This window comes from Megachile rotundata, chromosome 3, assembly GCF_050947335.1.
Source record: "Megachile rotundata isolate GNS110a chromosome 3, iyMegRotu1, whole genome shotgun sequence".
In the NCBI taxonomy this organism is placed as follows: Eukaryota; Metazoa; Arthropoda; class Insecta; order Hymenoptera; family Megachilidae; genus Megachile; species Megachile rotundata.
Window position 1 is genome coordinate 12,006,538 of NC_134985.1, and position 14,534 is coordinate 12,021,071.

The following is a 14,534-nucleotide window of genomic DNA, read 5'->3' on the forward strand; positions in this document are numbered from 1 at the left end:
GTTAATAAAACTATGGTTATTATTGTTATACATTTTTAGTCAAAATTAGTAGTCAAGAACAGTAAAATAGGAAAGTGTAAAAACCTAACCTAAAATCACCAGTATAAGAAATTCATATAATTCGCATATAAAATGTATGAAATAACTCATATGTAACATGTATGAAGTAACTCATATGTAAAACGTATGAAATAACTCATATATAACATGTATGAAGTAACTCATATGTAAAACGTATGAAATAACTCATATGTAACATGTATGAAGTAACTCATACGTAAAACGTATGAAATATATAAAATGCATATGATCTCATATATAAATGTAAATACTTTTAAACTCGATTATTAATTTCGACTTTTATTTTTCCATTTCCCATAATTTGAAACGATCAACCTTCCATCGTAATTAATTAAATGTATGCAAGTTTCGCGTGTTTCAAAATGACCAGTAATCTAGCACATTTTCTATCAAAATATTACCTCGAAATAATTATATACAGATAACAGCAAACCGCTCTGTAATAATAATCGCAACAGAAACGAGCAATAAAGCTTTGGAGCCCAAAGAAAATTAAGAATTACACGATGTTATCCTGTATTCCAACGAACGTGAAGTGGTTCATATGTGGACACGAACGTACCAGCGGAAACGCATGATAAGCATATGCGCGTTAATGGTTCCGCAGTTTGCATTGCGAAGACAATGATAACGACACGCTTGGTCGGACGAGACACACACATATGAAAGACAATCGCACACTAGTTGAAAGTAATCTCTACGAGCTCCAATTAGTCTCTTCAACATTTATTATTTCCTTAAAAACCTGTAATCGCAATCAAATTTGTTGATACATTCATTTACTAGATGTCTCTATTTTGTACCTACGTATTACACATACACGCGTAGTCGTGTTTCCACACATGTTTCATATGTTCACATACTCTATTTTATATACGTTCATATGTTCACATACTCTGTTATGTATTTTATGTAAGCTATGATGCATGGAAAATTTGTGTTTTGTTGGAGATGTATTTGCATGTTTATAATATTTATAATATGAATGTTTTTAATAATTAATATATGCTTATATGTTAATATGTTTATAATGTTCACATGTTTATGACGTTTATATGTTTATAATATATTATAGTCGTTTAGAATTATTATATTATATATCATTTATAATATCAGTCAAACAATTATTATACTTTGTAACATTTATAATAATTATGTAGTCAGTGTTGGCTATCAATGTCAACAACCGTTCAGAACGAAGTTCGTGAATATAATTTAGCACAACGTTTGAAAGAGATTTAGTCTCCCAAATCGAGTTCCACAAGTATAGTTTCTAAAAATGCCAGAGTTTAATTTTCTAAACATGCCAATATTCATAAAGTATGATCTGACGTCTCGTAGTACTTGTGCATGAACAGCCATTTTGTGAATAAATTGTATAAAGACACATATCCGAATAAAAAACTAAAAACTTGTCTACTTACCGATATTATTAATATCGAAATATAACCTATCTCTAAGAAATGGACCATTTTGAAAATGAACTGCTGATCGAACGATAATTCGACCGATAGCGTTTGATCGAAAGGGTTTTTTTCCCCTGCGCCGACAGAAAATGACGCGGAATGGATGCTCGAAAATCAGACAGGAAAGTAACGGAGGGACGCAGAGAGAAGAAAAGGGAAGAGGTCAGAGAGGAAGGGTGCAGGTCTGCAAATTACATTGTGAAGTGCCATTAATGGCGATGTAATAGCCACAATAGCTGGCACATAACGATACGTGAACGTGCACACGCGCGCACCACCGACGTCCACCAAATGTTGCTGACGGACTAGAGCAAGGAAAGAAAGGAGGAAGAGGAAAATACAATGCCTGGTTTCGTTCATTGTAACCAATAATTACCATGTCTATATGCCGCGTACGCTGGCTTATTGTAATTAAACAAAAGCAGCTAGCGCGTGTGCTGCAACTGTTGGCGTTACGGTAACGTACGATGTATAGGGTGTTGAGAAAGTAATTTCGCGTTGGACGGATGTTTGGGAAAAAATAGCTGTCGGGAAATTAATTAAAATTCGGAAATTAGAGACGTGTCTACTCGTTAATCAAGGCATGTTATTGTTGGAAAAAATTTTATGAAGGCAGCTTGTAGATCTAATTGCTACGAGAAAGGATATGTTTCTATGTTATAGGATATTTAGAAATCATTTAATGATTCAATATTTTTCTTGTGAAAATTGTTTTTCGTGAGGTTTTACAGGTAAGGAATTTCACAAGAGTATAACTACTTTTGCCATTTTGATTAAATGTAATTTATACTTAAATTGAGGAATGAAGCTTGTGTGCACTCAAATTCATGTTCTTTTCGTGCTGTAAATTATTTTAATAATTTGTATCTGACTTTGCAAAACTTGCTCTCAAAATTTATCGTATGGTTATGATCATAAATTAATAAATTAAGATAAATTAATAAACTGGTGTATAAGCACAGCATTGCAAGCAAATTTCAGAAGATTAAATTCTCTACATACAAATCCCAAATTATGTTCAAAAATCACTCCATCAAATATACATAATGAACTTATATTTATAATAAAATGTAACACGTATGAAATACAGCACAACACAAATGTTGTATGAATAATAAAATTCATAAAATACCGATGAACTCATAAACTGCAATAGTATTTTACAAAGTGCATGAAAAATAAATAAAAATCTGACTGATGGCGTCATAAATAAATTGTAAATTAGAATTGCAGAGAATTCTTCCGATTCCTAACCGAATCAGCATCCACAGGAACCCGTATCCTGATGGAAAAGAAGATTCCTGTTCAAAATATCCTTCGAGCGAGGAATTTCACATTTTTCAATAAATTTTGTTTATATTCAACGTCGATTTAACAGAAGAATTTTTTCTAAATATTTCCAATTGTTTCGTAAATATATATACAAAATTATAGAATATTTTTTGTTCGTCAAAATCGATCGTTTCTGTTGGAAAGAAGGATAAAAAGGACATTCCAGGATACGTGACCAAAGATGAGTACAAGTACGATATTCCACCATAGAGGGAACCACTTGCTAAGCGGTGTCTTCCGAACTCAGCGCCAAATATGAAGAGAGGGAAATAGTGAAAGCTCGAATTCCTACCTTTTTCGTCCTCTGACGATAAGGCAGTAGCTTTACTGATAAGAGTGATATGAAACACATTTGGCTATCGTTGGTGAAATATCAATATTCGGTTTTGAATCTGAAATCGATTGCTCTTATGGCAATTTAGACTTGACCCCCGATGACTGGTCGTTTGGACACTTTATAGATGAATACGAAGATATTTTGCATTTTTTATTATCAAGTTCGTTGTTAATATCTTGAAATTTGTACTAAAAATTGGTTAGTGAGCCGAAAGTTTTTGGTTGTGAATTTTGTGGTTTTAAATGGGAAGAGAGGATTTGAACATGGATCTAGTTTTATGTTTTTGAATATAGGGGACTTAAATATGCATTTAGTTTTATATTTTTAAATATAGAGGATTCGAATATGGATCTAGTTTTGTATTTTTTAATATAGAGGATTTAAATATGCATTTAGGTTTGTATTTCACATCAAGATTTCTTAAAAATCAATTTAACCTATTATTATAAAACTTCTACAACACGAGTACCAGCATAGCATAACAAGAAACATAATATCATATCGTTAAATAAAACTTAAATAAAAATTGTTAAATAAAATCATATCGAGCTCCGATTACAAATAACATAAATTTAAATAATTTAACACCAAGATACAGAACCTCTGAAACAGCAAATAATTTAACAAAATTTATATCGGTCCTCATAATTATTTACGATTATCCAAATGAGTCGTAACTTCGCAGAATTCCGTGCACTTTTTATCTCCGAATATATTCAAATGTTTATATCGACCGAAAGAGGTACGGGCATAATTGCGACCGTTCAAGAGTTTACGAGCGAGCATATTACGCCAGATGATTCGCCAGCTTGAAAACCACACGGGAACGAAAAAAAGTAGACGCGAAGAATTAAAAATCACTACAATTTATACGTACAGCGAAGCATGAAATTTTTAACTGCGCCCAGATATGTTATTACACGTAATATTATATTATTGCATATTAAATGGCGAATGTCGAAACATCAGAAGCTTAACACGATCTTATTACTTATATCAGAGAAGTTTCAGTATTTGATGAAAGTTTGTGTAAAGGTTGTAGTTATAATTTTGTTTCACTCGACAATTTTATTTAGGCTAAATTTTGTTCAAAAATTTTAATCAAGAAGAGTAATGATTATAGAAAAGTTTCGATCAAATCTTGAACTTGCTTTGTGATACTTTTATGTCAAACTTTCTGTTTTTAATACACAACAACGTTAATATTTAAGAGTAAAATAAGAATTTGGATATTCAAGAATGTAGTAAAATAAGAATTTTGAAATACAGTAACATAGTAGGATAACAAGTTTTATATACAGCAGTATATTAAATAAAAAATTTGATATATAATATAACAACAAAATTTGATATTTAATAGTATAGTAAAATAAAAATGTTTAAATGCAATCGCATACTGAAATAAAAATTCTAACATGCAAAAGTATAATATAAAAATAAAAATTGAAATTACAGAAAGAATAAAAATAAAATAAAAATTGGTATATAGAATTTAGTAAAAAAAATCATATTCAATAACATAGTAAAACAAAAATTTTCATATAATAATAGTACACTGAAATAAAAATTTTAATATACAGTATACTAGAATAGAAATGTCGATATACAATATAGCAAAAAAATTTGATATTCATTAACGCAATAAAATAAAAATGATGATATGCAATAGTAAAATGAAAACCTTGTTATACGTTCAAATCATCACATATCTAATTAAACTCTAACGTAATCAATTTTTACCATTTAACATTCCCTAAAACAAATTAATCCTCTATACATACATTTCTCCCATAATAAAATTCTTATAAATATATTTCATCCGACAGAGTATAAAATAAATAAGAGCATCGCACTTAGTGTCTAACCTAACAATTTAAGAGACATTCTCCAAAGAACATTAATAATTTTGTATCGAAGAAGCAATACCAAAGTATTAAAAATTTTATTGTCATGAAAGTATCACTTTATTCCACACATGTTCCGCGTATCCAAACATTTTATTCCCTATTAGTTCTCCCATAAACCTAAACGATCGTAGAAAAACACGGAAGCCATCCGATACGTTGCCTCGGAAAAACAATAAACGTTTAGAGACAGATCGCGATAATTTTCAACAGTCCCAAGATTTCACGGTCAATTTGATCGTGACGGTTCTAAACGCATGGCAAGTGGTTCGGTAACAAAACGCGAAATTATCCGCGATTAAATTAGGATCGTAAAGGCAGAAACGGGGCTGTCTGTGCGCGGTCCGTTCGGTTTTACTGCGCGTAAAAGCGTTCGCCGCGCGGCAAACGTAACGAAACGAAACGCAACGCGTTCTCGCTCGAGAAGCCAATGGGAAGAACGTAATTAGAAGCCGCCATGGTGCAACTGACAAGAACACGTCAATTAGGCGAACGATACGAAGCTTCGTTGTTTACGGACAGCGAAAACAGCAGCGAGAACGAAGCCGTAACAGCGCTGTGTGCTCTTCCTTTTTGTTGTTGCCCCGTTTTCTTTCGGCCTATTGGTTCTCCAAATTTCGTAATCACGGCTTTTAACCCCTTTCCTTAGACTGTTGTGACGCAACTTACAATTTCAAGCGACTTTTTTTCAAAAGTGCTGTTTTGACGAGTCGTGACGCTCTCGTCAGAAGCTTCTGACACACTCGTGACGCGCTTTTGACGCATTTATAACGCATTCGTGACGCACTCGTGAGAAGCTTGTGACGCACACGTGAGAAGCTTCTGACGCACTCGTGACGCGCTTTTGACGCATTTGTGACGCACACGTGACGCACTCGTGACACGGTTTTGACGCATTCGTGACGCGCTTTTAACGCACTTGTGACGCACTTTTGACGCAGTACCTTTTGGGTTTTTGTTACAGCAGAAAATAATACGAAAAATGATTGTCTAAGACGTTTAATAACTTCCATTCCTTCAAATAAACATAATTCACTTCTGCTGCTGGTAACAGCTGAAACCATATGTTAATCGTACGTATTTTCAAAAATGTACTTTCCATGGAACACGAACGAAATGTAGTATTATACGGTAACTTTTCAGTAATTGCGATAGTGGCTGTATTATTGAAACAGTTAAATGCAACATCTGTGAGAAAATCATACCCTCATTCTAATTTACGGTGAAAATATGGGCAAACTTTTGCAAAGAAAGTAATTAAAATTCAAAAGTTAATTACATGTAAATGTGTATGTCAATTACATTTAAACGTCATGAACATGCTTATTTCCATTTCAGCTTTTAACTCACAAGCTGAGGTGATTAACTTCGCTTTCTGAATTTTTTGAAAGTATTAAATTACATGTGAAACGTTAAGAAAATAAAATAAAATATTTGTTTCATGAAATTACCTATGCGGGCGGTAATTAAGAAATTAATATTCATACTGTACAGCTTGATAATTATGCAATTACTAAGTTAATCAAATTCAATTAAATTTCATTATTAATTATTCACCTGATGTTAATACTTCGTATTACCATATATTATAGTTACTATTATTTACTAATAACGAGCAATTATTTATTATTCACGAATGCAATTTAACTGTATTGTACTTTATCAGTTATATTTCATTTTGTATTGTATTTAATTTAGATATGTTATGAAAGATGCGACAAAACTAATTTATAATTATTACAAATGATATTATAACCCTGAATACCTTTCATACAAAGTTCAACTGTGTTTTATGTAATGACCCCTAGTGTCAGGATACTTATGGACGGTAGTGTATATTCTTGAGTCCTTGCATTCCTGAATACCCACATTTTCAAATCCCTACATTCCGAAATTGCTACGTTCTCAAATTCCTACATCACCAAATCACTACGTCCACATATCACTACGTCTCCAAGTCACTATGTCCTCAATTAGCTACGGTTCCAATTAGTCAGATTAGGTCAGCAAGCGTCTGGAAAGTGAGTGAGATAGTATCTCTTGCGTTCAGCAGTAATTATTGTAATTATTATTCTTATTCGCCTAATGTAACGTTGGAAGTGTTCACCGTAGCTATAAACCTTCTTTTACTTTGGTTGAACTTTGGCCAACTCGTTGACACCTGTATATCATTTCGAAACTCAAATTATAATTAACCTCCAAATGTATCTAATACCACACCGCTGTATATCATATACAAAGTCGAAAGAAACTATAAGTGACGTAATTTCGAAGAAAACGCAAACAAGCTCAATGCACAGTATGAAAATCCGTAAACAGCATCAGATCAATCAGTGTTCCACGTAAGTACAATTACAAGGGTCGATACAACCCCCGTGAGGCAGACTTGAACCACGGAAAGGTTAACTACTCGAGAGAACATTCCTCTTCGCGTATTCCTCTTTACCGGAAGACGAAAGCAAGCGGCGGCAACGAGCACGCGCTTGTTTACACGCGCGAGCGTAAACCTCGCGGCGCGGTGATTTATCCCGCGATCGCAGCAGATTTACCGCCGATAGCTCTCATAATCGATCCTTGGCACGCAGTCGACCTTTGCTATTTGACTTCGCACACCTTCTAATCGAGCCCCCAATTTCACGGGAATAATTCCGCGCGTAGAACACGCCCGTGTAATTGATTGATTATCTTCGATCGATACTGAACGCGTGACTGGCGGAAATTGGATTCGAGGATCTTGCAAATAATTGGATAATTTTCAACTGGTCGTGAGTAAAGGACGAGCAATACTTTTGTAAAATATTGTAATAACTGTATACTTTATACTTGTATACCTTGTACTATAATATACTATAGTAAGTTTTGTATGAAATAATATATTATAGCAGTATAGTAGTATATTGTGAGAATTGCATACTTTATACTAGAATAATATATTATAAGAATAGACTTTATACTAAAATAGTGTATTGTAATAGTATATCTTGTATAATGGTGTATTGTAATAACAGTATGTTTTATACTATGATCGTATTTTATAAAAACAATATACTTCTTACTAGGATAGTATATTACGATAGTACACTCTGTGCTAAAATAATATATTGTAATAATTTTGCATTTAGTGTTAGAACAATATCATGCATCAACATGTACTTTGTACAAGAATAGTACACAGGGTGATTTTGATTTGCGTCATTATTATTACTCATAGCAAACAATGTTTTAGATGAAGTTGAATGGTTTTGAGAGGTGAGCCACCTTGTATACCTATACATAGCACTGTAAATTCAGTTACTTCAAAAACTAAGCTGAATATGAACAAATTTTATTTTATGTAAAATCGCCATTGTGATTCCTGTCACATTTTGTACTCTACAACATGGTTGATACCGTTAATATTTACTAATAATCTGCACTTAAACGTTCACCAATTATAAACAGTACATTTACTTTTGACGTACACCGATATTTACAATTGTTAGTCAAAAGAATTGTAAGAAAATAAGACAAGAACAAATGAAACAGTGAAAATTAATCACGTTCGTTAAACAGTGAAATACTGATCACTCAAGTACCCCAAAAACTTCAAATATTTCCTGAGATATTAATATTTTTCTCCCTTTCCGTATAATTCATAAAATTAGCCACCGTCAGAATGCTCAATGGTTTCCCTTCCGTATTCAACCAATATAAAATGACGGTTTGAGTCACTTGCTAAGTCCTTGCATCGTGGTAGTAGAAACCTAAATGTTTCTAGCGAGAAGTCGTTGTTGGCACAAGCTAAACGTGATCACAGGAACTTGTTTCTACGCCTAATAATAAAGAGTTCGTTAGCCCACGTTCGCACAACACGTTCCAGTCGTGTAACTGGTTGAGATCTCCCTAAATACTTGTCCGAGTATTTTAATAAACATTTCTAATTTTAGATCATCGATAGCTTGCAGGAATTCTTAATTCCCGAAGAAAACTGCTCTATCAATTGACCAGCACGCCTACGGATTTTTTCGAGGATTATAATATTCCTGACATTCTCTGCTCAGACGATAACCGTCCAATTTCCATTTATCCTCGACTTGGACGATTACCGGTGTCTAATCGTGCCGTCATCGTGGTTCACTCCCTCGGAGAGCCTTCTCGTACGCGGGGTCCTGTTTACGGCTCGAATGCCAATTAACTCTATCCACGCAACAAACGTTCTTTTTTCTCCACGTTGCGATGTTTTTTATCGCGCCACGCTAATAATGGCGTGTCTCCAGCCGGTGTCGTTAGCTTGTATCTCCATAAAGTACACGCTGGAATCCTAGTTTACATCATTCCTCTGTGGCGAGCAACCGCGCGCTGGAATCCACACGCGTCTGTCGGCTCGCGTGTTGCCAAGCCCCCATTGTATTCGAACCATACCACCAGCCATCACATCTTCTTCCATCTGAATAGAACAGTCACCTGTGTGCAATGGATTCGAATAATTGTGCACCGACACTCGATAAGGTCATCGAACGCTCGCCAATTTCCGTTAAACTCGCGAGCTTTGCTAGAAAACGAAGGTTCATAAAAGCAATTTCGAAGTTATTCCAACTTTCTGGGTAAATCTCAGATTTACGTTATTAAAGTAAAAAAATAACGTTAGAATTGAGAGAAGGTTGGGACAAAATTTTTGATGTCACGTTCTTGATTAATGTACTTCTCAGACAAACCTCACAATTGAAGACGCACTTTAAAGTTTTGATCTGGACGAAACTTTTGTTTACTTGCAGTTGGTATTTTAGTTGATCTAGATTAATGTTCTTAGGTAAACACAATTCAATAATTCCAAAATAGAAGTTGAAACAGTAGAAGTTCCACAAACGAGATTGCAAAATAAAAAAAAGCAGTAAAATTATGTAAATGAAAGACAAAGTAGCACAAGTATTTCGCAACCGCAAAATGCACAAAAAAATATTACTCGAAAAACGGTGGTCTGCCTCGAACGGAACTCCAGCACATAAATCACTTCGGACACCTTTTCCAATATTAGCAATCTGAGATCTGAGAACATTACACCTTGCTAAAAAAAAACTTTCTCATACATACACGATCAATCTGGTGAATACTATCTGCCGGTATCTATCCGCTGGCATCCTTGTCACCGTTAAAAATATTAATCGTTTTGACGCGAAGGACAGGATAAATCCCCGACACGAATTAAGTATCCGTATCCGTTCACGACTCGCCTTTCGGACACCATGATGTCCCTCGATTCCTTGCTGCCTCACTTCCGCTTGTAATTTTCTTTCACGCTAGAGAATTATGACGGGGGGATTTACAATCGTTGATCGTGATAGCGATTGATGGAACATTCTCTTTATCCGTCTCTCTCTGTTGACTTATCGCGAGGACGAATAACACAGGATTCTGATGCGCGACGCGATTTGTTATGTCGTTTAACGGCTTGTTCTACGACCCCTCGTTATCACGTTATGCCACGCTAATGCTGAACGCCTTGCGAAATGTCTTCGATGATATATACAACGTGCTTTGTTTATGAATACGCGTGCAAGCGTTCTTCAGCCGTGTTGGAAAAATTCTATGTGCTTTCCCTTTTGTAGAGAGTAATCTGCGTTTCGAAATGCAGATTATGGTGATACCAGTGATCATGAATAATTCATTGTTCGGTAACGAAACGATTGTAAATTAGATAATTATGTGCCTCTCGACGTTCTGATGTACCTCTGAACCACTGCTGACCACTGGCGCACAGATCTTCAGATTTTATTCTCATATGAGGAATGTCGACAATTTTTTATTCTAAGTTACTTGACTACATTTTTTATATAGAAATGCTAGAGTTACTTTATAAATATTTTTGAAGTAATAAAACCAGGTACAATAATTCATTCCTCAATGATATTTTAAACTCTTCATCCCTTAACCTATTACTCTTTAGCAGTTGCGTCAAAAATAATTAATCGCAATCGTAATATTAAAATAAATCATAAAACGTCAAATATTAAACATATTTTGAATTTAGTTATATTTAAAAATTGCAGCTGGTACTCAAATCTTAGTTGCAAAGCAAATACGATTTTTGTCTATGTTTGAACTATGTGTGTCATGAGTGCGACTTAATGTCATGAGCTAAGAGTTAATATTTTACATTTTTCCTTAACGATATTCTAAATCATACATCCCTTAACAATATTCTAAATTATAAACACATTAACATTATTCTAAATTATACATCCATCGACAATATTCTAAATTATTCATCCCTCAGCGATATTTTAAATTATTTCCTCCCTTCCAGGAACATTATCCAAATACTTCACAGAAGATCCTCTCCCCGTTCGAAGAAACAAGGAAGCCGTTGTGTACGATTAAAGGACTCACCGTTCGAAGCAATAGAAAGAAGAATGATTATAGAAAATATTCGTGTGTGTGCACAGGCGTGATAATTCGATGCGGTTAGGGGTTCCAGGCAAAGGCACGGAATGTAGAAATTTCTGCATTCCAAGGATACGTTCCAGCGAACAATTTACTCGATTTCTTGTAGTTTATTTACAATTTCCCTGATCCTTCTTCGTTAATGTAATTCCTCACATTCCCTCGGCCTTCACGTAGTCCCGTGTCTAATGAACGTTAATTGCGCGTACGCATAATACGCGCAACTATGCGTTTAATAAAAGACCTTAACACCGTATAAAACGTTCGTGATCCTGTTTCTCTTCGATTCCGCTTTTTAGTACTTTAATCCGGCTTTAATGAGGACCGCAACTTCGTGATAATAAAAAATGTGACAAGAATACGGAGGTCGGCGCATATCGTTGTAAATATCGTTATTAATATCGCGATGAGAGACATGCGCGAATGGTGGTCCGCGACTTGCTGGAATCGAGGAAATGTTTAAATAACCATCGTTTAGACTCGGAGGAATTTTAGAATCACAACTCTACAGGATGTAAATAATGGACTGGCTAGAACATCGTTTCATGGTAACGTGAATGCCGTTCACATTATAAAGCCGTTAATATTGTGGAAGATTGTACATTTTAACGATTATAATGCTTATTTCACTTGAGAGTGTACTCTCATTTTATCCCAAGCTTAGGTGCAGTTAATACTGTATTTCATAATTTCAGAAATATTTTTGCATGATTTTAGATTAAAAAAAAAAATTGTTGATAACTTCAGATAGCTTTAAAAATTCTACTCTTTACGTATGAAGTTGGTAATTGTTTGTATCTATCACAAAGTAATTTTATTCATACAATAAAAAAATAAATAGTCATTAAATATTGTATGGTAAATGTATCACAATCTATAAATTCAGTATGCAGTTATTTTTGTCATTAACTCAACTTCTCCCAAAAATGAAATAACTTTAGAAACTCTCATTCATTATGTAAATCAGTAAACTACTAATATTCATCAAAGAGTAATTTTACCCTTATAATATGCAAATAAATAAAGTAGTAAGAAATGGATTAAAAATTACATGTAAATATAATACGATCAATAAACTTTTGTGCACCACTTTCCATGTCTCCCATTTTTGTCTATAATTTATATAACTTTCGTTACTCCATTCTATCAAAGGGTATATTCAGACAAACACTCTCCAGGAGCATCCCCAGTCTGTTAGCCACCTTTCAGCAATTTTAATAATTTTCCTGTTGTTCTTGTCCCATTTTAAGAAAGTTTGATTCTCTGACAAAGAGTCTTATCTCGCACCGTTTGTCTTGTACATACGAAAGCGATCTTTTCACCATAAATTTGCAAAAGTGTACAACCTTACACCTAATAATCTTGTTTACTCGGATGTTATCCGCAAGGAAGTCGTATCGCGTTCGAAACAGATCGAGTCTGAAATTTTTGCGGAGCCACACTACCGGTCTAGGTAAGCTATCTAAAAGGTGATCTAAGCGGTTCACCGCGGCACGAACCGTCGAGCTTCGAGCACGGACTAATTTATTCCGCGACCATCGTGATAGCTCATTAAACTCGCAACAAGAAACGATTCGCGAGGCGGCGAGTTTCAAGAGCTCTCGGTTTCGTTGCGTCGTCACTTTTCTGCTCCCAGGATCGCGAGCTGCCCGGCGCGACGCCCTTTTCTTGGAAGCACGCAATGGGAAAGAAAATATGGAAATGGACGGGCAAGACAACGAGCTTAATTGCGCGAGATACGCAACGAACCGACGCCGGGGACGGCTTGGAAACAGTTACAAAGAAATACAGTATACCGGGACTATTGTTCCGGTAATTGCGAGAGGCTACGCTACGCTCCTGGAAGAACTGATTAACGGTCGGCTGTGATTATACCGTGAGCATAAATTTCTCCGCCAGTCTGGTATTAATAATACTTTCTGAGGCATAGGAGAGCGATAAACGTTCCTCGCCGCTCTTAACCCTTTCGTGCTGCCGGACGACGTATTCGTCGCTGAGAATCGAGAATTAACGGCCGGTGTGTATGCGCTATCGTACAGAAGTGTTTATGATACCAATTAAATTTCGAATTTTTACCCCTGTAATAATTGTGAACTTGTCAACTGATATACAGTGTGCTACATGCTGAAACCGAATATCGTTTACGACTTGTAAACTGCTGGGCTGCAATCTTTTAGCGGACTGTTTTTTGCCGAACGGTGTTAACAGGGTTTCTTCTCTTTTTCCGAGAAATTTTTTGGAGAATTAAATGAACACATGATTTTAAAATGTTGCGTTTTTCTGGTTCAATGATTTACATGAAATTTTACAAATTTTATTTACATGTATTTCTAGTATCCGCTTACATGATTTGGTCGGTGGATGTCATACTATTTATTGCTACAATTTTAAAACGAACAAAGTGTCCGTATTTTATATTCAACGACTGAATACATGAGTTGTGATTAATTTAGTTTAAAAATTCAAGCGTATGATAAATATAAAAAAGTCACCATTTGCAAGTGTAACTCAGACTCAAAGTACAGCATAAAATATTCCAGACGAGACTAAAATAAAATATAATATAAAGTTTCGAAGGAAGCCATAACGTTGAAACTTTCGCAGATGAAATGCGAATTACGCAAAAATCACGGTTAATAAATCACTGCGGTTCAAAGTATTTTATCCGAGCAAAACGGCTTCCGCCATAAACATCAAAGAATAAAAACGACAAAACGATAGCAGTATCGTACGCAACAGGGTGCGCCATAAGGGCTAATGGTCATTATTTTTGTCGGGACCGAAAAGCACGTGAGCAACGAATTTATCAGCAACGGTAATTAAACGAGTACCACCACGTGCGTGTGCTTAAATATATACATGGTTAGAGCGATTTAATATGTCGTGTGAATTGCAACAGGTTTAACGAGACGAAAAATCGTCGCGTTTGCTGTACAGACCGAGCAATTAAATGTTGTGCAACGTTTTATGCCGACGTGACTCCGTTAGGCAAAC

The 14,534-nt window shown here is 35.0% G+C and overlaps 1 protein-coding gene across 4 annotated transcripts in view; it reads right to left on the reverse strand.

Moving 5' to 3' along the window:
- Positions 1 to 14,534, reverse strand: part of LOC105662131 (UPF0489 protein C5orf22 homolog) — a 493,870-nt gene that overhangs the window by 268,882 nt on the left and 210,454 nt on the right. Inside the window, exon 4 of one of the 4 annotated variants that reach the window (XM_076529249.1) lies at positions 9,543 to 9,563. The exons of the other annotated variants lie outside the window; for them this stretch is intronic. Coding sequence (XP_076385364.1) covers positions 9,560 to 9,563 — 4 coding nt within the window. The 3' untranslated portion in view covers positions 9,543 to 9,559. Of the gene's footprint in view, positions 1 to 9,542; positions 9,564 to 14,534 lie in introns of those variants that run through there. 4 annotated transcript variants of the gene reach the window in all.